The 23,321-nt window shown below is 34.2% G+C and overlaps 1 protein-coding gene across 1 annotated transcript; it reads left to right on the forward strand.

Moving 5' to 3' along the window:
* Positions 1–734: 734 nt before the first annotated feature.
* HELRODRAFT_110470 (hypothetical protein) lies at positions 735–22,204 on the forward strand. The gene is made up of 32 exons (XM_009015872.1): positions 735–843; positions 1,364–1,454; positions 3,540–3,648; positions 4,050–4,176; positions 4,551–4,622; positions 5,019–5,173; positions 5,875–6,019; positions 6,144–6,203; positions 6,276–6,389; positions 6,725–6,801; positions 7,118–7,321; positions 7,549–7,772; positions 7,868–8,037; positions 8,287–8,469; positions 14,806–14,984; positions 15,235–15,354; positions 15,465–15,683; positions 17,648–17,711; positions 18,206–18,275; positions 18,625–18,712; positions 18,783–18,869; positions 19,132–19,323; positions 19,773–19,921; positions 20,142–20,223; positions 20,384–20,479; positions 20,655–20,783; positions 20,905–21,032; positions 21,132–21,246; positions 21,303–21,557; positions 21,629–21,799; positions 21,875–22,007; positions 22,057–22,204. Exons 1-31 carry the CDS (start codon positions 747–749, stop codon positions 21,926–21,928), a joined length of 4,026 nt encoding a protein of 1,341 aa, XP_009014120.1. The 5' UTR covers positions 735–746; the 3' UTR covers positions 21,929–22,007; positions 22,057–22,204.
* Positions 22,205–23,321: the final 1,117 nt, after the last annotated feature.

The following is a 23,321-nucleotide window of genomic DNA, read 5'->3' on the forward strand; positions in this document are numbered from 1 at the left end:
ACGTTCAAGTGTGTTTTCTTTTGTAGCTGTTTCACGTTATATTATTATTATCGTATCTAATCCGTTCAGTTTTTAATATTGGTTGATTTCTTTGGTCTACCGCAAAAGACTATCTCTTACCATTACTTAATACGTGTATCAATTTAGATTGATTGAGTTAGTTTAATACCGCGAAAGAAAGTCAACCGCTAATGAACGATGTAATAATTTTGAGAGATGCGATGTGCGTCGTGTCACATGTGTAGGCACAACACGTACAGCACATGTCATGTTGATGTTACGCAATTAACAGGTCAAACTTATTTTTAATTCGTCAACTGCATGTTCTGTGTGTACGCGATACAAACAAATCCGTCTGTTTTCTAGTAGGCTTGAAACGAATTTGACATCATTTCTTTCAAAAAGTACAAAGTTCCTATGAAATTACATAAAGTTCATCTTTTCAACGGTAATATTATAATGGATGGATATATGTATTCATATATAAATATATGTATATATATATATTATATATATATATATATATGGGTGTGCACGCATGCACACACATGAATATATATATATAAATATATATATATATACATATTTATATATACATATATATATATATATACATATATATATACATATCGTTTATTTAAAAGCAGGTATAAAGAAACTTGTTTAAAATAAGCAGGATATAAATTTGAAATATTTCTTTTAATTTTCGCACCACTGGTCAAACAATTATAATAAAATATAACGTAATGGAAGATACCCTGGTGTTTTACGTGAACGGTCAGAAGGTCACCGTGACGAGGCCTGACCCAGAACTTACGCTGTTGACATATCTAAGGGACCACTGTAAGTTCATTTGCATAAATAAATAAATTAGTAATGCTTGGAGATATTATGTAGTTTATGTCAGATGGTTTGCAATATTTGAGATGAAGAAACCCATATAACTGATTTTTGTTGTTACTGAATTAATTCTTTGTAGCCGGTTGCAATTGATTGTTTTTTATTTCTGTTTTGCACACACAGGCCCTCTCACATGTCCCCTCATAAGTGTGATTAAAATTTTTAGCCACCAAAGCCTCCGCACGACGCACACGCATATTTTGTGCGCACACATGCCGTGTGATAGTCTTTGAGTTTTGGACAGACGGTATTCGAACCAGGTCATTGCACAACAATAGCGCGTGACAGATTCTCTATCGACTGAGCTAACGTGCCAACCATGCTAATACCTTGCTCTATATCAATTCTAGGTGCAATCAAATTAAATGAATATAAAAAATCTAGATATTAATTTATTTACTTATCTAAGATACCGACAAAATATTATGGCTGAAATTTATTATCGCTTGCTGATTAATTGCAGTAAACCTGAAAGGGACGAAGTATGGATGCGGGGAAGGAGGGTGTGGAGCCTGTACCGTCCTCGTCACAAAAATTGTCAACGACGTGCCAAAGTGAGTGCTTGCTTCTTTGTAGAAACTCCTAAAAAATGGTTTACGTAGATGATAAGAACTATTTCACTCTTTGACCCATACCTTCACCAGACACAAATAAATTATTCATAACTGGTAATTGTAAGCTTAATTTTATGCTACGTTTTTTATTCCAAAATACAATTCCCGCTTAAAATTTTCTCATTGATAACAAAAATTACCTGTTGTCGAACACTTGCTTACATGATGGATTTCATGTGGGACCACTTGCCTCCTTCAAGATGATCCTGCCTGCTTGCAAAGTTTTTCCAACGTTTGTTCCCATGTTCATTTCATGTGTTTAAAATTGACATACATTCCCCTACGGAATAAGTTTGTTATAACTGTCTTTAGCGGGAGAGATTAAAGATCGGTGACCTCATGTAAGTATAATTAATGGACGTTATCTCGTTCAAATCCAAAAAAATTCAAATTGCCTTGGCCGAAGTCATATGCTTTATTTCATAAACTTCCCCACTTTACTTCAGTGCAAACAACTTTTCAGAAATAAATTAATGAAATTAGGAGCACACAAATTTTACAGAGAATCAAAAAACATTGTAAAGTTCCTGTCCTTGATCTGCCGTCAAACTGTACCATGTCCATTCTGACATTATGAGATTATTATATCATAAATTTGTTTTGTTGTATAGTATTTCAAAGATATTTGAAATATTGCGTGGAGGTGTGATTGAAATGTTGCTTTGTTGTTTGCTGTTTGGTATGTTTTCGTATTGCAATGATTTGTGTTGATGTGTTGATGTAGTGATGTGTTGAGATGTAGTGATGAGTTGATGATAAGAAGGATGGGAAACTGTAAAAAAAATGTTAAGAGTCAATTTCGTAAACAAAAATATTAAACCTTTGGTCGCTGGTTGTTTAAACTTAATTTGCATTATATAGTACTTTCGAATAGCAACTTGAGACGAGCATTACTTTGTTTTTGGTCAAAGTACTTTAACACTTTTTTTTTTGAAATAAACACACGTATCACTTTGCTCTTATTCGAGATCTTGAAAATTCTAACGACATTTGCTTTCCTGAAATTAGAATTTTTTTTAAACTGAAAAACTTGTACTGTTTAAAAATCATATATTTTTTTATTTCGATCAGAATATATAAAAAATCGCCCATAATAAGCAGCTAAACTGTCTCGAACAATTAACTTTTGAACTTTTTAAAAATGAATTCATTTAACTTTTGTCATTCAAATGTCAATGGCATATAAAATTAAAAATGTAATGCTAGCGTTCACTAACACACACACCACACTACTACATACACACCAGCACACACACACACATACAAACACACACGCACACATACAAACACACATGCACACACACGCAAACACAAACAAACAAACAATCTGAGACAAAAACAGACTACATTAGTGTGTGGATTCTGTATCTGATCATTTATCGGTGTTTTTTGAAATAAATGTAGTTCATGTACATTGTACATATTGTACAACTCAGAATCGCATTACATTTCGGCTTAACCACTAGAGTTTAATACGACAGACATTACAATCATTTGTTTCATTTTTAAAATTTTCAGTTACCATTATTAGTAAATATAAAATATATTCCATTAAAGAAAAAAATATATAACTTTTTTATTGCGTTAAATTTTGCGAAATTATTTTTCGTTAAATTTACTGTTACATCAATAGTATAGTGATATACAAATTAAAAATAAAATTAGAGAAACATGCATAATCTCTATCACTACTGCATAGCATAATTCAACAAATATCTCCCTATATATATATTTTAATTTTTTCATCATTTAAAACAAGTTTACATACTCTAATATGCTTAAACTTATATAACAAACCAACAGAGCAAACAACAACACATAACATAAAATAAAAGCAAACAATGCAAACAACAACAACTACACAACAACTACACAACAACCACACAACAACACAACAACAACCACAAAACAACAACCACAACAACAACCACATTACAACAACCACATTACAACAACCGCATTACAACAACAACAACCAAACAACAACTCGTAAAAGGACAGTACAAAGCGCACGTAATAAATTAGGCACATGACAGTGAATTCATGCCTGGCTCCCTTGTGTTCCATGCACGCTGCGGTCATAACGACAGTGGAAGGTGTTGGCTCCGTCAGGACACAACTGCATCCTGTTCAGGTGGGCGGATGTTCGCTCATGTTTGCTGTTGTTAACATCCTGGGTTTTGTCGTCAATGTTGATGTTTTTTTGTTAATGTTGTTGTTGAAGTTGATGTTTTCAATGTTAATGTTGTTGTTAATGTTAATGATGCTATCGTTGTTAATGACGTTTCTGATGTTCAATGTTGGTGTTATTGGTTAAATCTTTTATGATAAAACGTCCTACAAAAAATTATGAAATTTTTGACATTAGTAATATTAATGTCATTAAAGTCATTAGAGTTAACACCACTTTAACATGTTAACATCAATATAGTTAACACCACTTCATTACTAAACATCAATTAATTATGGTATGGTACGCAAGCACATGCTGCTGATGACAGCATCTCATTCCACCACACTCATCAACCAATGCAGAAAGTGATGGCCACGAGTCACGGCTCACAGTGTGGCTACTGCACTCCAGGCTTCATAATGTCCATGTACACCCTCCTTTGCAACAACCCCCGCCCACGTGTCCGTGACATTGAAGAATCCTTTCAAGGTTAGTTCGGCTGTTTGACATTTATTGATGTTGTAACTGAATTGCTTTAAAATGAGTTGTCAAGTCCTAATTCCCGCTTATCAAACTTGCCGAAGTTTAGTTGATGAAAATGATGACAAAAACTGTTAAATAAGTTACTGCGGTCAGTTTATCGGTGCGGATCCAATAAGCGTTTAAATAATATTGCAATGTAACTCGTTTAAAACTCATCGACGATTGTATAATTCTACTAAAAAATTTATAATTTGTCAATTTATTTTTTCGTTTATATTTGTTTGATTTATTTATTAATTTATTAAATCATTTATTCACTTACTCAGTCACTAATTAATAAAATTAGTTAATTCATTAATTAATTCATTCATTCATTGCAGGCAACTTATGCCGATGCACAGGCTACAGACCGATAGTCCAGGGCTTCACGTCAACATTCGCCACCGACGTCAGTACCACCTTCCTTTTTTCCTCCCTCTCTTCTTCCCTCCCTTCCTTCCTTCTTTCTTTTTCACCCTTCTTGTTGCAGTTCTTTCAGCAGTCCAATCAAATTATTAATTTTAATTTACAATGAACTTTCTTTAGAACGAACCAACGGTTCAGTTGATCATTAAAATGTGAAAGCAGTAGCAAAAAAAAAATATGAAAAATTTATTAATTAAAAAAATTATTTTGCATCAGTTTTCAAATATAAATTATTAAGAAAATATCAATATCAAAATAAGAATATCAATTTATTAATCATCAGAAAATATTGTTCTTAAAGGTTTTATCGAATATAAGTGAATAAATGTTAATTATCAAATACCAACCCTAGCATGAAGAACGTCAGGTTGAAGGCGATGAAGGTTACCATGGAAAAGAGGATGATGGAAGCAGCAACAGCAGTAGCAGCTGCTCTGGTAGCAACAACAAGAAGAAGGATGCCAGCAATGAACTGAGTGGAAGTAATGATGAAAATGATGACAAATGTGATGAACTCAGCAACGGAAGTGAAGATAAAGTAAAGCGCCGCAGCAGGAATGAAGAAAGAGTTGAGGAGGAATCAAATGCAATCAAGGATGGTGGGAAGACGTGGAAGATTGATGTTAAAGGATTAGACTTGCTAATGGTTGGTTGGTTGTTTGTATGTTGAAGTCCGAATCCATAATCCATTCCAAACGAAATTTTTATACATAACACATTCCAAGCGATTCCCGATAGTTTCGTTGGAACGATACTTCGAAACTAAAACAAATTAAGATTAAAATATTAAAAGACTCACACCCTGCTGTCACAAACCTCGATAACTCTGAGAAATGTTAATAGAGTGAATAACATATTATTATTATTATTAATATAAATAATAATAATAACTCAGAAATCCGTCCAGAAATTAATTAATCATGGAGATACAATTTAATCGTGGTGTTGTGTTTTTCCACTGTCGCCATTAGCGTTGAAAACGTAATTGTAATAGGACGATATAAAATAAAAATTTAAAGCCAGTTTCAATTTGATTCAATATCTTTTAACTTAAATACTACAAAATAAAATACTGCAGTTGAAAAACTGTAGCGATCAAAAATTGAAAAAGTCTTCATTTTTACAAGTGATTAATTGCTTTTAAAAGTATGATGTGATTCATATTGATAGTTACATTCCACCGACACACAAATCCACCATATTTAAAAGGATACTTCAAATTATTTTTAAAAACTTCAGCAAGAAACTTCAGTCTTGGATTCTCAATTCCTGTGTTTCAAATCGAAGCACGTCTCTTGGTACCGACCCACAAAACTGTCTGACCTTCTTCAGCTCAAGGCCAAACATCCCGAAGCAAAACTTGTCATTGGGAACACGGAGATAGGTCTGTGGCATGCACAGGAATTATGAAAATTCACGTTTTTAAATATAATCGAAATGAATTTTTCGAATGAAGTCTGCGAATGTCAATAATACTATTTCGTACCCTAATTCCTGTTTCAAAAAAGGCATTGAGACTCGTTACAAAAACATGGAGTATCCAGTGATCATCTCATGCACGCACATCAGTGAGCTCAACTGCATTCAAGACGAACAATCCTTCCACGAAACCAACAACCTACATGGAAACAACGAGACAGATCATGCGGCCACTGGTGAGGAAAATGATGACAACCGAAAAATCTGGATCGGTGCTTCAGTTACTCTGGACACTTTGGAGAAACTTCTTGATGAAAAAATTAATTCACTGCCAGGTATTGTATGTTAACAATTAATTTTGGTTAGGTGGTTAATTATTATAGAAATAATTATTAGAAGGATGACTACGATTATAATAATGATAACGATAGAAGTAACAGTAGGTACTATTATAAGTATATAATGAAAGTTAACACAGGTAGCATTAATAAAAATGTCAGAAACATTAAAAATTATATTCAAAAGATGACCATGAAAAAAAGATTCTATAAATAACTCACATTGAAGACCGATACAACTCTATCAAATTGATGCATGAAAAATGTACACAACACCACAAATGTCATCACAAATTTACTCTATCATAAATAAACGTTGTAAACAACCTAAGGAGAGAGAACGAGACTGTTTGTCGAGATGATGAAAATGCTAAAATTGTTTGCCGGTCCACAAATCAAAAACGTTGCTGTAAGTCATTGTAATCCATCCATCCATCCATCCATCCATCCATCCATCCATCCATCCATCCATCCATCCATCCATCCATCCATCCATCCATCCATCCATCCATCCATCCATCCATCCATCCATCCATCCATCCATCCATCCATCCATCCATCCATCCATCTATCATCCATCCATTCATTCATTCATCCATCCATCCATCCATTCATTCATTCATCCATCTTTTATTCATTAATTTATCCATTTGTTAATCATCCACCCATTCACCTGCTCTGTTACTGGCATAGCAATTGTTTGCAGAATACCTTTTCTTAAACAGTCGATCGGCGGAAACCTGATGACAGCCAGTCCAATATCTGATTTGGTGCCGATATTGGTAAGTGCCAGGTCCGAGATGGTCATCGCATCAACGGACGGAACGAGGCGAAGAGTTCTCGATGGAAAGTTTTTTACAGGCTACAGAAAACTATCCATGCAACCGGACGAGATTCTTCTCAAAGTCAGTCTGCCCTATTCAAATCAGGTTTGTATTTCACCTAATGATCATTATTATGTTGCAGCTGACATTATCATCGATAAAAATTCAAACACAAGCACACATACACGCACACAAAGTCAGTTTTTTGGTGATTACTATTGTAACTTATTTGTTTAACATCAACAACATCGACAACAATAACAACAACATAGACAACAGCAGCACCACCAACAACCTTTACAACTACAACAACAAACAACAAAATCAAACAGATGGAATATTACAGCAGTTTCAAGATGTCCAGGAGGAGGGATGATGACATTTCGATCGTCAACGCTTCCATGTACGTCAAATTCAAAAGCCAAATTAAGAACTGTGTCACTGACAATGATGACAAGAAGGTTTGCTTTGTTGTTGATGACGTCATAATAGCTTATGGAGGCATGAGCACCACAGTTGTCGTGGCCAACAACACCATGAACCTCTTGAAAGGAAAGTCAGTCGATTTATTTCAACTCGTTCATTTTGCTTTAATAACTTTTTAGTATTTTCTATTAACTAATAATATTAACATTTTTTAAAAAACGGCAGAGAATGGAACGATGATTTATTGAATATGGCTATCTCATCTCTATCTGAAGAGACATCCTTGAACTTGGGAGTTCCAGGTGGAATGGAAGCCTACAGATCTTCACTCACCCTTTCGTTTTTCTTCAAATTCTATGTCGATGTTTGTTTACAGTTGCAGAAGGATCACGTGAGTCATTTTGACCAATAATCATCTTACTTGCTTTGGATTAATTTTATCTTAATCTGATGTTTTCAGCCAACAGTTTATAAGACTCCACTGTTAACGAAAGAAGACAAAAGTGCTAGCCACTTGCTGAACGAAAACCTTCACCACCAACGACACTGCGTTCAAGTGTACGATGACGACGACGATGAAAATGAAAGAAAAACACGCCGCCCTTACACACTGGAAACTTTCGTCAACTTTGATGACAAAACAGAATACAACAACGAATTCGACAAACCCATTCTACCACCGTCACTTACTTCGCATGAAGACATCAACATGGCACCGAAGTTTAAAGACGAGTTGAGCGTGGTAGGCAAGCCTATTCTACACGAGTCTGCGTTTAAACACGCAACAGGGGAAGCGGCATATGTTGATGACTTGCCTCATTACAAAGGTTGGTCAAGCAACCATTTACATTGAACGTGATCGCTTTGCGTAAAACTTCATAAACACAGTATCGCAAGAATAAATAATATTAAATAACAAATGTGAACATATTATTACTTCATGAATAAACATTTTATTTTAAGTTAGTCTAAAAAACCCTACTAAGCTTTTCAGTGACATTCAAATAGTTCACTGGTCTACATATGAAAAATATTATCTGCTGACTTGAGTATTTTTGCTGATTATCTTTATTTGAGTGATGCTGAGTTCAAATTTAAAATCAGAAATTATGTAATACGTCAAATATTTGCACAAATGACAATTCTTTTATTGAGCTTTCAAGCAAATGTACAATGAGAAATTTTTCATAATAAATTTATTTATTTGTTCAATTTATACGGGCACAGCCAGGAGGCCAGAAGCTTAACATGAACTTGCATGACCACACCATAGACACAGGGAAAAACGTACAAAAATAATTAAGAAACAAAATTAAATACTATGTAAAAACATAAAAAATAAAATTTCAGTATAGTTTCATTCATTAATTTTTTCTATAAAACAAATTTGTTCACTGAAAAAAATTAAATTCAATTTATAGGAAAAAATTTTCTCAGTTTTGATTTTTTTTAAATATTTTTTATTAGCCTAGTCAAACTGTACAGTGTACACACCAATCTGCTATCACGCGCTCCATTGTTTTGCTATCTTGGTGGCTCCTTATCCTTTCGAGGTTTGATGGGAAGTAATAGCTATGAAAAAATCGCAATTTTACACTCATGTTTGCTCCAAGTATTGAAAAGTTATCAATAAATTCTTCACTAAAAGAAATTAGCTGCTTTGAAATTTCTTTTGAAGTTTCAAATGACATCACACATAGCAGACCAAGCGTTTTTTCTGTTTTTTATGGTTTTAATAAACTTTTTGACTTTGATCATGAACTTGATTTGTAGACCAACTTCCAAATTTTCACAAAATAGAGCAGAAAACTAAGTATACAAATGTTTGAAACACTGTCCATCTTGGTCCAAAGCTTTGGCATGAGTCTCAAATTTATATGCAGGGGCGGGAGCAAAACTTTTTTAAAGACTGACAAGCGGTTCATTCTGTTTTTTTTCCACAAATTTTAAATAAATTATATATTTCTCTAATAGGCCACACTTATTTTATATTGCTCAACTTTATCTCGGCTGTCCCATAAGCACATAAAACAAGGAAACTGTGCATTCGCTTTAATGTCCCAGGAGCAGGTATGAGACTTTTAGGTCTCCACACAACGTCCAGAAATGTTCGTTGTATCTTATTTTTTGTAAAATGCTTACTACGGATTCATATAATATTTATGCTTATTACATACTGAGCATTTGTTCTCTGCATGTATTTTAATTTTTCATGGCATAACCAAAGCAGTTTGTTTTAACGTTAAAATGTTAATACTGTTTAAAATAAAAAACTTCTTTGTTTTTAATATAATTGTTTATTAAAGAAACGTTAATTGAAATATTAGAAGACACGTTAGTCGACAAAAAGCGAAAAGCATACACGTGCAAGTTAGTCAAGTTAGCTTGACTATGATTGTCTGAAACTATGGAAAGTCATAAATATATTGAAACATATATAATATACATATATATTATTTCAATACTTTCTCTTGTTTCAAACCATTTTATGACATTAGTCCCATATGTCCACACAGGAGTTTCAGTCTGACTCTGTCCAGTGGCTTTGTCATCACATCAGCGACTTGATCACTTGTTGAAATTTGTGTGATATCAACCGTTCCATCTTGAATTTTTTCTCTAATAAAAAAGTTCTTCAAGTTAATGTGTTTTGTTCGCCGATGAAATTGTGGGTTCTGAGCTAATTTGGCTGCAGCACTGTTGTCAACTTGCAAGATTGGCACATCTTTCAAATCAACCTGTAAAGATTTGAATAATCTTTGAAGCCAAATTATTTCTTTGACAGCCTCTGTCGCAGCGATGATCTCAGCCTCTGTTGTAGATGTTGCAACTATGGCCTGTCGTTGACTAATCCATGATATTATGCCTCCTGCATATATCACTGCAATACCTGTGGTCGAACGTCCAGTCTTTCTACAGCCTCCAAAATCTGAATCACTGAAACATTGTAAAACTCCTTTTGTACTGTCTGATCTGTACACAATGCTCTGATCGATTGTTCAAGCTAAGTATCTAAGCACTCGTTTTGCTTTTATTATATCTTCTGGTGTTGGGTTCTCGAGGGAGCGTGATAAATAGCTAATGCTGTACGCAATGTCTGGCCTTGTACCTAACATCAGGTACATTAATGCTCCAACTAGTTGTCGAAAAGGGTATTCTGAACCTGCTATGTCTGATTGATTATTATCATTTTCTTTAAGCATTGGGGTGTGAACTGGTTTACATTCTTCAAATCTGAAAAGTTTAAGAATTTTCCTTGCATAACCAGATTGACAAATTTTTATGCTTCCATCCAATAGAGTTTCTATTTGAAGACCTAGAAAATATGTTGCAGGTTTAACAGTAACCTGAAATTTCAGCTTCAATTTTCCAATGAATAGATCTAAATCTTCTGTGTTGCTAGCAGCTACCAGTCCATCATCAACATACAACGCTAACATCATAATGTTTTCATTCTGTTTTTTAACATACAGACATGGATCCGCTTCACTCGACTTAAAGCCACATTCAAAAAGAAACTTGCCGAAGCATTGATTCCAACAACGAGGTGCTTGCTTTAGACCATACAGACTTTTGAGCAATCGACAAACTTTATTTGAGCCATCATTATATCCTTCTGGTTGTCTGATGTGGATCACTTCATCAAGTTCACCATACAGGAATGCAGTTGATACATCAAATTGAAGATGCAGTTTTTCACTTGCTGCAATACCTAGTACAGAGCGAACTGTAGTCAACTTTACTACTGGACTAAACGTCTGATTGTAATCTAAATCCTTTTGCCACAAGTCTTGCCTTGTATCTATCTACACTTCCGTCTGGCAAGGTTTTTATTTTGTAAACCCATTTACATGGAATAACTTTAGCTCCTCTGGGTAGCTCACAAAGTTCCCAAGTTCTATTTTTGTTTAATGAATTAATTTCATTATTCATGGCATCATTCCAATATTTACTTTCCCTGCTTTGAATGGCTTCTTCGTATGTATCTGGTTCATGTACATCTAATAAATATGTCTCAGCCTGCATCACATAATCATCTAACTTATTAGGTTTCTGCAAGCTTGACCTATTTCTGAGTTGAACTTTAACTGAATTATCTATAATCTTCTCAGTGCCATCTGTAATTTCTTCTTTTGAATCATCATTTCTACTACTCGAGTCATTTTCTGATTTGCAATTGATTTGAGGATCTGTTGTAAAATCTTTTTGAGTTTGATGTTCAAATGATGTTGTACATTTCATAGGTTTTTCTTGGAAAACTACATCTCTTGAGAATATCATTTTATATTGATTTTTGAGCCATATACGATAGCGTTCGTCACCATCGTAATCAACAAGGTAACCTTTTATGGCTTTCTTATCCATTTTTTGACGTTTTTGATCAGGTATGTGAACAAAACATGTAGAGCCAATTATTCTCAAATGGTTAATTCTCGGCTTTTTACCTGTCCAAATTTCAAATGGGCTTTTATCTTCAATCGACGACTTGCCTGTTCGATTAAGTAAATATACTGCAGTTGAACATAACTCAGCCCACATAGCGACTGGAAATTCAAAATCTGGATTTGAGTACTTCAATGTGCGTGCCATTTCTACTATTGTTCTGTTTTCACGTTCACTACCACCATTTTGTTGAGGTGTATATGGTGCTGTTAGTCTTTGCGTGATTCCATGGCTGCGCAGGATGTTTCGAACTTCTTCGTTGTCAAACTCACCCCCATTGTCACTCAAAAATTCTTTTACTTTATGACCTTGAGTCGCTGCTTGAGACAAAATATTTTGTAGTGCCTGTTTTACTTCATTTTTGTGTCTAAGAAAAGAAATGAACCTCATTTTGCTGTAATGATCTTTGAAAACAACAAAATATCATTTACTATTAAATGATTTTGTACTGAAAGGACCACCAACATCTGCTGATAGTAGTTCACCTGGTTTATTGGTTGCATTTCTCTTGCCAAATTTTAACCGATGTGCTTTACCATAGAGACATGGTTCACACAAATCCTTTTCAAGATGAACTTTAATGTTTAACTCCTTTTCTATAACATTCTTTCTCAGTTCTTTATACTGAGTTGACATTTGGTTGCATAAGATTCAAACTTGCTGTTTTTTGAATTTTTATCTTGTGCGGCTAATATGGAAAACAGGTTTCTACCTATATTTGGAACATACCAGACATCTGAGAGTTTTATATACTGTTGTTTGTTATTTACTGTTGACAGCATATTTATTTCGCCTCTACCCACAGCAGCAAGAACTTCTTTTCCTGCAGCTTGAACAGAACGTGGTGCGACAAACTTCTCAAAAGTAGCAAAATTATCTGGATTGTTCGTTAGGTGCTTTGTTGCTCCATTGTCAATATACCACTTAGTGTTGTATCTCAGTTGTCCTGGTTATGACATTAAACTGACCCTCACTGCCTTGTGAGTGATGTTGGATCATCAAAGGCTAGGCCCACCGCTTATAACTATGGTTGCGTAAGGAGGGGCGTCCCGCGTAAAAATTAGCCAAATAAATTACTTATGATGACAGAAGTGACAATGGTTTCATCATAGGTGGCCAAACGGCAACCCCCGATCTCGGGGAAAAAGTCGTCTAAACGTGTGTTGTTGTTTGTCTCTCAGTGTTTGATTACTGGCTGACGTGCACAAAACTACATTTGATGTTTCATCATATGCTTTTCTTGGTGTCGCTGAAACATTTTTGGAATTTTTAGAAGGTCTTCCATCACTGACCCACTTTCTACATTGCTTAACCCAGTGTCCAGGTTTATGGCAATAGTTGCAGTTACCAACTGGTTTTGTCCTTTTAGTGAAATCTCTTGATTTGTTGAAACTTGGCTTTTCAACATTTACAACTAAGGCGTTCTGCCTTGATGATTTACCGATTGTGTTGAAAGTCTTTATCTCTCTTTCGAAAGCACAGAGATGAGTGATTAAATCATCTATCGACTGCTTTTCTTCACCTAGCATTAGCCAACTTGATTTGAAGTTTTGGAAACTATTTGGGAGAATCTGCATCGCTTTGCAAACTGATAGCAGCTCTGGTAGTTTATTTTCTCCCGATGCCTGAAGCCCACTGTTTAATTCGTTCCATAAAGTCTTCAAATCTTGCAATTTGGCCGGATACATCTACATCCGCTATCCAATTGAAATCGAAAAAATTGTTACAAATTTGGAACAGTTGGTCCCTAGTTGACGCTTCAAAATTTCTTTTTAATTTTAATTTCTTTTTAATTCCTCCCAAACTTCAAACGCTGTGTTCTTGTCCATTATCTTTTGGTATGTATCTTCTGTGACTGCATTCGTAATTACTGATTTGGCATAACTGTTTGCCTTTCTAAACAGATCTGATTTATTTTTAAAATCTTTTGTCTGTTGCTCTGTTTGATTTTTTAGTAATTCTGGTTTCGACAACTTCCCATCAATCACATCAAGTGCACCCTCATGGTAGTCCATGAAATCTCGAACACGACGTTTCCAAATGGGCCAATCGGCTGCGCAACTTAACTGTTTCATTTGAAGCTTTGAGTCCATTTTAATTTTCTTTAAAATTTTTAAAGATTGATGTTCTTGCTTCAACGATAGTTGGAAAAGTTCTTTTAGTCACGAATCTCTTTCTTTTTTTTCAAAATAACTTTTTCTCTAAACAATTTATTAAGCGTTCTGAGCTCATAACCTGTTTAAAATAAAAAACTTCTTTGTTTGTTTTTAATATAATTGTTTATTAAAGAAACGTTAATTGAAATATTAGAAGACACGTTAGTCGACAAAAAGCGAAAAGCATACACGTGCAAGTTAGTCAAGTTAGTTTGACTATGATTGTCTGAAACTATGGAAAGTCATAAATATATTGAAACATATATAATATACATATATATTATTTCAATAAATACCGATTAGTTTTTTTCATTTTGTGCCAAAAGTAGATGTCACTGATGAAAATGGATATGATATTTGGAATCAGCACACCAAAGTAACATAAAGATCACATGCTAAATTACTGTCAGCAAAATTGACTTATACTAGTGTTATCATTCGGTTTTTCACTTTAAAACATTTATAAATCAGACAACTTTATTCTATTACAAATATTTATTTTTATAATTTTTTTTTATAAAAAAAGCAAACAAATTATTTTAAAAACTACAAACCACAATTCAGATGAACTGTTCTTGTCCTTTGTTTTGAGTTCAAAAGCTCACGCAAACATTTTAAACGTTGACTACTCGGAAGCTTTGAAGTGTGATGGAGTGGTGGGAGTTGTTGGTCCTGATGACGTTCCTGGGTCTAACTGGTACGGCAAGCTGATCAAAGATGAAGAAGTCTTTTGTTCTAAGACTGTTAGTTTTAAAGAACATAATAAATTCACTTTTTTATGATTGAGATGTAAACAAAAATATTAAATGTGCAGGCTTTATGCAAGCCAAAATATTAAACATATATTATTATTCTTCTTTTCCTTTCGCATTTTTTCGCAACGAAATAGTTAACCAAAGAAAAAATGAAAGGGCCAACGATTAACATAATTATAAACTGTTACATTATCATTATATAGAGAATGTATGGCACTCATGGTTATCATCAATGCAGGTTGTCGCTCAGTATCAACCAATACTTGGGGTACTCGCGCAGACGAAGAGTCAGAGCAGAAAAGCTGTTCAAAAGGTGAAAGTTGAGTACGAAGAACTTACACCCATTTTGTCAATTAAGGTAGACAATTTTTTAAAATTATTTTTTAGTAAATTAATTGCAACACTTAAGAAAAACCGTCCTTATGTTTATTACAAGTAAAAACTGTTGACACTAACATTTATCTACAGGAAGCCATGGCTAACAATTCTCTGATAAAACCTTTACCGCCATTAAAAAATGGGGACCCACTGACTGTGATGGAGGCTTGCGAGTTTGTGTTGGAGGATGAAGTCAGTATGGGTGGGCAGGAACATTTCTACATGGAGACGAATGGGTGCGTCGTTGTTCCACATGAAGATGGGGGAGCTGAAATTTGGAGCTCCACTCAGCATTGCGATGATGTTCAGGTTGGAGATTGGATGGATGGTTATGATGTTTGCTTGATGATGGTCCCAAAGTTGATTTCAATTATAATGACTCAGCTGATATTTTATTTGGCAGTTAGTAGTAGTAGTAGTAGTAGTAGTAGTAGTAGTAGTAGTAGTAGTAGTAGTAGTAGTAGTAGTAGTAGTAGAAGTAGTAGTAGTAGTAGTAGTAGTAGTAGTAGTAGTAGTAGTAGTAGTAGTAGTAGTAGTAGTAGTAGAAGTAGTAGTAGTAGTAGTAGTAGTAGTAGTAGTAGTAGTAGTAGTAGTAGTATAGTAGTAGTAGTAGTAGTAGTAGTAGTAGTAGTAGTAGTAGTAGTAGTAGTAGTAGTAGTAATGCTGTTCTGGAGGTTATCCAGAGAGCATGCTGTCAGGCATGCTAGCACAGCTGATTCGTTGATTGATTGTTTTTCATCAAACAATCAATGCCTGCTTTAAATTTGTTCATTGATTGTGCCTCAAAAATTCATTCGGTAATGAGTTCCAAGTATTTGCGACTCTATTGAATACGTAATTCTCTCTGCCTCTAGGTCTTGTTAACTCTTTAAAATATTTCAATCTGTGACCTCGCGTTTTGGTTTTGACTATGCTAAAACGATTATTTAAATCAACTTTGTCCAAATTATGCATGATTTTAAACAACTGAATCAAATCTTCTCTTTTTTTCTTTCCCCCAAAGATGATATTATAACAATTAGAAAATTCTAAATATTGCGAAAAAGTAAAGTTTCATTTTCAAATAGTATCCTAAATTACAAAATTTTTACTTAAAATTATTTTAGGACAAAAACAAAATTTTAAAAATCATTAGCTATTTATTATTCAATTTCTTAGTGTTGTTAAAGAGATCACTCGATAAATAGTGAAAATTCGTTATAAATTACTAATTATAAATTCTGTGGGCCGCATATCGTTATTGGAAGCGAGAGCAGCATGTAAAAATTTAGAACAATTTTAAAAATAAAGTTAAATTTCTTTGTGTAAATCAATGGAGCAGACACAAACACAGTGCATTATAACATTTGAACAAATAAATGAGACATGTTATGCTCAACTTAAAAATCAAAATAACTTTTTTAAGAATCAAAAAAATTCCAGAGTTAAAAAGTTGAAAACTTACTGCAAGCACCTATCTGCTTTGAGACCTTCGTATTTAACTATTTTTCTTTAATTTTTATGATATATAACAACATTGACAACATAGATATAGAAACTTAGTTTTAAATGTTGGGCGGCGCGATGGTGTAATGGTTAAGGTGCCTGGCATTGTTGATGCAGTGTCCGGGTTCGAATGCCAAAAGAACCCCGCCTACCACATGCAAAACTGTGTGATGGGTGTTTGTTGTAATAGTGGTAATGCGCCTCAGTCACTTGCCATAGCGTTGTATAAAATGACATTATTATTATTATAAATGGCTTGTAGACATTACAATTTTTTCAAAGCACAAATTAAACATTCCTTGCAATAAAAAATACCAGAGCAATGAAATCAGGTTACTGTGCACGTGAAAGACGCAGTTGCCTGGTTAATGTTGACGTCAACTTGCATCATATCAGATCAGCAATTTTTAAAAGTTGCTCATTTGTTGTTTGCAAGTCACAAAGTTCATTGGTACATTTTCGGTCTAAATTTATTCGATGAAAGAGTAGTATTAGAAATATTATTTGTTTGAGTAAATTTTTTGAGATTGTGTTATAACGGAGAACGTTGTACCTGTTCAAAAATGTATGCAAAGGGTTGATATCGTCGACGTTCGTATCAGATATTCGTGCCCCCTGCAACGATGTCTATTATGTATTGTATTCATTTACTCATTCGTTTATCAAAGTTTTACATTAGCAACTACTACAATTACAATAACATCATCATTATATTATAACGATTACAATAACGTGACACATTAGAACATCAGCACAACATCACGTGACACACAAACATATTTACACAGAGAGGTGCAGCAAGCGTAATGGGAGTCTCCACGAGTAAAATTTTGGTCAGAGTGGGAAGAGTGGGTATGTGCTGCTGTGATGGTATGATGACGAGTGATTCTTCTGTCATATGATGCGAAGTTAAAAAATCAATAATAATAAAATTAACACAAAACCAATAATGTGTGTATAAACATATTTACTTTACATACATATACACACACGTGTGTGTATGTGTGTGCGTGCATATTGTAGGTAGACAAAAATTAAAAAATTGCCAATTACATGTTACATTATATAGAAGTTCGATGCATTTAATTCAAACAGCGAAATTAATTTGCTATTAATTTTAATGATTGATTTCACGAAAGAAGCTTTAATTTGTGTGTGTGTGTGTGTGTGTGTGTGTTTGAGTGTGTGTGTGTGTGTGTGTTTGAGTGTGTGTGTCCGAGAGAGGGACAGAAAGATAGAGAGAGAGAGAATGAGAGAGAATGACTATAACCAGAATGATAATGAGTATCGACAAACATCACAAAAATAAAACAAGTCCTAACTTTTGAAAACGCATTATTTCCAAGGTGGAGGATTCGGTGGTAAGGAGAACAAACCGCAGATCCCAGCTCTGCCTGCCGTTGTTGCCGCTCACAAGTTCGTTGTACCTACCGATGTTTGATATCAGTATTCAGTGCTTCCCATTGTTGTTGTTGTTCAAATTAATTAGAGTCGTTGTCGGTACGACGGTGCGTACAGTGGTACACAATAATAAGATCGTAAGGTTGTTTGATGACGTTGCATCACGTGACATGGCTTATAATTGGATGTGTTGAATGACATTATTCAATGTTTCTCTTATGACGCTGCTGTCTTCTTCCCCGTTATGACGATGTTGTCGACGAACTGATCTGTTATTGTTTTGTTGTGTTCTGTTCTTTGTTGATGTTTTCATTCTGTGTTGACGGTTCATGGCGTGTTCATGTTTACCACCTACAACATTCAGATTCAAGCGTCCCGTTAGATGTACGCTGGATCGTGATGACGACATGCTGATGACAGGAGGAAGACACCCATACTACGCCAAGTATAAAGTACGCATAATAATTTCTAATTGATCTTCCAACTACTTTTTGAATAAATTTATAACGATACTTATGTAAGGTTGGCTTCACCAAAGAGGGTCACATAGAGGCATTAGTGGTTGAAATGTTTGCCAATTGCGGTTGTTTCTCAGATTGCTCAGAAGCGGTAAGTTGTTTATGAGGGATGCAGTTGGCCTCAATGAAGTCGCTTGATGTATTTTTATTTTGCTGATGTTATTTCCTATGTTGCTTATCAACGTAATGTTGATAATAACTGGAAAATATGAAAGTTTTTATTTTTTCAATAAATTTTTGTTTAAGAAACTTTGTTTTAAATAATGAATCTGAAAAATCATGGCACTCAGTCTGAAATATAACAATATTTAACTTTTATAAACTTATATAACAAGATGAACACTGACAACCAGGTCATAGAGAAAGCAACTTTTCAGCTGGATAACATGTACCATTTCAAGCACATCCTCATCAAGAGGTTCTTGTGCAAGACCAATCTGCCATCCAACACGGCCTTCAGAGGGTTTGGAACCCCACAAGCCACTTTCGTATGCGAGACCATTCTCGACCATGTCGCCTCGCATTTGAAACTATCCACTGTATCGGTAGTTATAAAGTTAATTATTAGAATAATTAACTAACAGTTTGATGTTTTGGTTTTAAATATTTCTTACATCTGAATATTTAATTGATTTGACGTTTGTTTTTATATTTGAATTTTTTTCATTACACATTGATGAACTTGTTTGATTTTTGCTTATTGATTTTTGGTTTTAAATGGCATGTATGTTTTTATGTTACCAACACTTCATTTTATAGGTACGCAATTGTTAAAATAACGTTTCAAGTAATCAATTATTATAGTTTGTAACAGTTGCTGACGTTGCACGCAACTGACGTCGGCGTTCTGTTTAATTATGGATGTCAGTGTTGTTCTCGTTGATTTTGTAAACTGTGATAGCCAATTTTTTTTTTAGATTTCGTGGCTAAGTTTTAAACCTCAGGCACCTATTTTAACGATTTGATTAGCATGTTCAGCAATTCAACCACACAGATTAGAGAATTGAATATGTACAACGCCGGAGATCAAACAATGTACAATCAAATCATGGATTGTGATGTTACTCTTAAAAATTGCTGGCAACAAACCAAAGAACGTTCGGACTTTGAGAAACAACTGGAAGAAATTGAAGAATTTAACCGGTTCATTATTATTTTTATTATAATAACTTTTTAATTAAATTATCTAAAAATAATTAATAAAGCAATCATCTTGCTTAAATGCATTAATTGTCTATTTAATTGTCTAATTTATTTTTGTGTGATTCAATTAAAATGTTTTCATCCCGTTTAAAACTCTAGTTCAAGTTTTAAAAAATTACTTGACGATATATTTTCGAATATTTGTTAATAAACTTGAAAGGAGTCACAGATGGATGAAAAGGGGCCTCAGTTTGAATGGCATTAAGTACGGTGTAGGTTATTCATTAGCTTGGCTACACCAGGTCAGTTTTCAGTTATTAAACTATGATTTAATTACATAATATAAATTTAAATAATATTGATTTTATTCTTGCACTGAAACGTAACAACGACATAGTTGAATTAATTCTGAAAGTTAGTTTTAAACTGCCTGAGTAAAAATGTTTCAATCATTAAACGCAGGCTGGAGCACTTGTCAATGTCTTCAAGGATGGATCGGTTCTATTATCTCACGGAGGAACTGAAATGGGTCAGGGTCTGCACACAAAAATGATTCAAGTAGGTCGAAAACAAATTTATTGTCTAATGTACAATAAATAATTACAATTATGGCTCCGCTTTTTAAAAGTGTATTTACAGTTAATACAAATAAATAAGTAAAATGTTCACGATTATCGCAGGAAGATTAGTAAGATAGCTAAGATAGTTTAGTTATACAATGATTAATTATCAGGTGGCTGCAGAAGTTCTGCAGATCAGCACCTCCATGATCCACATTCACGAGACAAACTCTCACATCATCCCTAATGCCAGTCCCACCGCCGCTAGTTCGAGTTCAGATCTTTTCGGCATGGCCATTGTGGTTAGTTTATTATTCAGTGCCAGTAAAACTTTTTTCGCTGTGAAAGAAAGCAATTCTTGAATCAATGAAAGCAATTTAATTTATTAAATAAAATTAATTTTTTAAATTGATCGACGTTCAGTTGGCATGTGAGAAAATAATCAGAAGGTTGCAGCCTTACATCAAATCAAAACCTGAGAGCGGCTGGAAGGCGTGGATTGAAAGAGCTTACATGGATCGTGTTCAACTAATGGCCACAGGATATTACAAGTTCAATTTTTTATTATTATTCAGTTGGCAGTAAAGAACAGTCTATTGTTTAAATAGAACATAAATTCATTTGAAATGATAATTATTTCTATTTAAAAGGAAAGCATTTTCTGAGTTCGACGTGGAAAAGAACAAGGGTCTCATGTATCACTATTTCACTCTTGGCGTGGCTTGTTCGGTCGTACAAATTGACTGCTTAACTGGAGCTCTTCAGGTAAACAACTAACAGTTTCAAAACTCTGCAATGACAATTTAAATGAAACATTGCAGCTTCTAAGGACGGACATTGTGATGGATGTGGGTAAAAGTTTGAATCCCGCTATTGATGTAGGCCAGATTGAAGGTGCTTACATGCAAGGATTTGGTTTGTACACAATGGAAGATTTGAAGTATTCATGTGATGGAAGGTTGTTAATGAACGGACCAGGGGTTTATAAAATACCTTCTGTATGCGACACCCCACGCATCTTCAACGTTACGTTGCTTAAAAATTCAAAAAATCTCAAAGCTGTGTATTCATCAAAAGTAAATTGAGTTATTTGATGAACGAACATCTCTTTGATGATGATTATTAAGCTCAGTTTAAACAACTCTAGGCAATTGGAGAGCCTCCATTGTTGCTGGCAATTAGTGTTGTCGGAGCCATTCGTCAGGCAATAACATCGGCCCGCAAAGACGCTGGTCTGTCTGATAACTGGTTCAGGCTCGATTCCCCATTAACTTGTGAGCGGATCAGAATGGCTTGCACGGATCAATTCACAAATATGGTTTGTTAATTTTTATTTACTGTTCAGTTATTCACATTTTGAAATTTTTAACAAATGATGTTTGTGAAAATAAAGTATAAAAAGAAAGAAGCAGAAAACTACAAGCCATGGTTCAAAGATATTGTGTAAAGAATCTAGAATGCCATTATTGACAATAAATTCGCTTATGTTGTGAATTATGAAAGAACAAATGCCTGAATGTAATTTAGACGCTTCAAACAAGTGTCATGGATAGTAACAGCCACAATCACCATTTGTTTATCATTGAAATTTTTTTTAAAACAGTTTATCAAAATTGTTTGTACAATGATTTTTGTCATATTATTTAATTTAATTTAACATACAATGAGTTTATTTGAAATTGAAAATGATTCATCCATGAACAACACCAAAAGTTATAAACAAGTGCAATTTGTTCGCATTTAAACATCCAGTTTAAATCGATAACTTCATTCGTTGAGTTTTATAACTTCTTTAAACTTTAACTAAATAAAAAAATATGTAAAGTGCTGTTTCGTGTTAGTCTATGTACTATATCACTATATGTACACAAACCCAAGTTTGAGACACTTTGAGAAGATAATGCGCACAGACAGTGGCAGGTCTAGAGGGGGCCGGGGAGGTCAGTGTCCCCCATTGAGAGCAGTTTTTGTATTAAAAGTCAGTAAAACTCATTGTTTTAACCAAAAAAGTGCCTTTGGAGAAAAATGACGTAATAAGCAAAAAAAAGGTGTTAGAAATATTTTGAGGCCCCCCGATAAAGTGGTCTAAATCCGCCACTTAGATGCGCCACTTAGATGTTCATATCATCATTTCTAAATTTTTGTAGATTTGAGATTCACAAAAGATCAAACCTTAATCGCGCCATTTATCTTTACAATTTTGTTTTTATGAAAAAGAAATCACCGCAACATAAAATTGGCGCAAAACTAAGCATATGCGTCTATTATTTTGAAACAGTGCAATACGATATTGAAATTTTGTCTTGAATAAAACGAGGAGGGCACGCAAGACATCGTCACAAATCGCATATAAAAATAGCATTATAATAACGATATCTCGATTTAAATTTTTGAAATTGAGCCTAGTCATGCGACAAAAGATTATATTCTAGAGCGCTATACAGCTTATTTAGCTATCAACAAAAAATAAAAGGTTTAAAACCATGTATATAATGTATTCTGCAATCGATACAAAACCGTACTGCCTGGATTGTGGCTGGATGTCGATGGTATGATCACGCCACACCGATCCTGAGTGATTTGCATTGGTTGCCCATAAATAAAAAAATTGTTTTTAAAATCTCTGTCACAGTTTTCAAATCACTAAATGGTCTGGCTCCAAAATATTTATCAAATAAACTGAAATTAAAAACGTCGATCGCATTTGGTGTGCGTCTGAGGTCTGACGATTCGAACATTCTTGTGGTTCCTCATAGACAGCTAAAGATTGGATCGCGTGATTTTGCTGTGTCAGAACCTGTCGTATGGAACGGCTTGCCGTCAGCCCTCAAAATGCCTGG

The sequence above is a fragment of the Helobdella robusta genome (assembly GCF_000326865.2).
Source record: "Helobdella robusta unplaced genomic scaffold HELROscaffold_17, whole genome shotgun sequence".
Classification (NCBI taxonomy): Eukaryota; Metazoa; Annelida; class Clitellata; order Rhynchobdellida; family Glossiphoniidae; genus Helobdella; species Helobdella robusta.

What these genes read in the sequence shown, in the direction of transcription:
- HELRODRAFT_110470 (XM_009015872.1), top strand. Translation starts at nt 747, where the DNA reads ATGGAAGATACCCTGGTGTTTTACGTGAACGGTCAGAAGGTCACCGTG. An exon ending in CACCCATTTTGTCAATTAAG is followed by an intron (nt 15,355 to 15,464) that starts GTAGACAATTTT and finishes ATTTATCTACAG; the next exon opens with GAAGCCATGGCTAACAATTC. An exon ending in GCTTAACTGGAGCTCTTCAG is followed by an intron (nt 21,247 to 21,302) that starts GTAAACAACTAA and finishes GAAACATTGCAG; the next exon opens with CTTCTAAGGACGGACATTGT.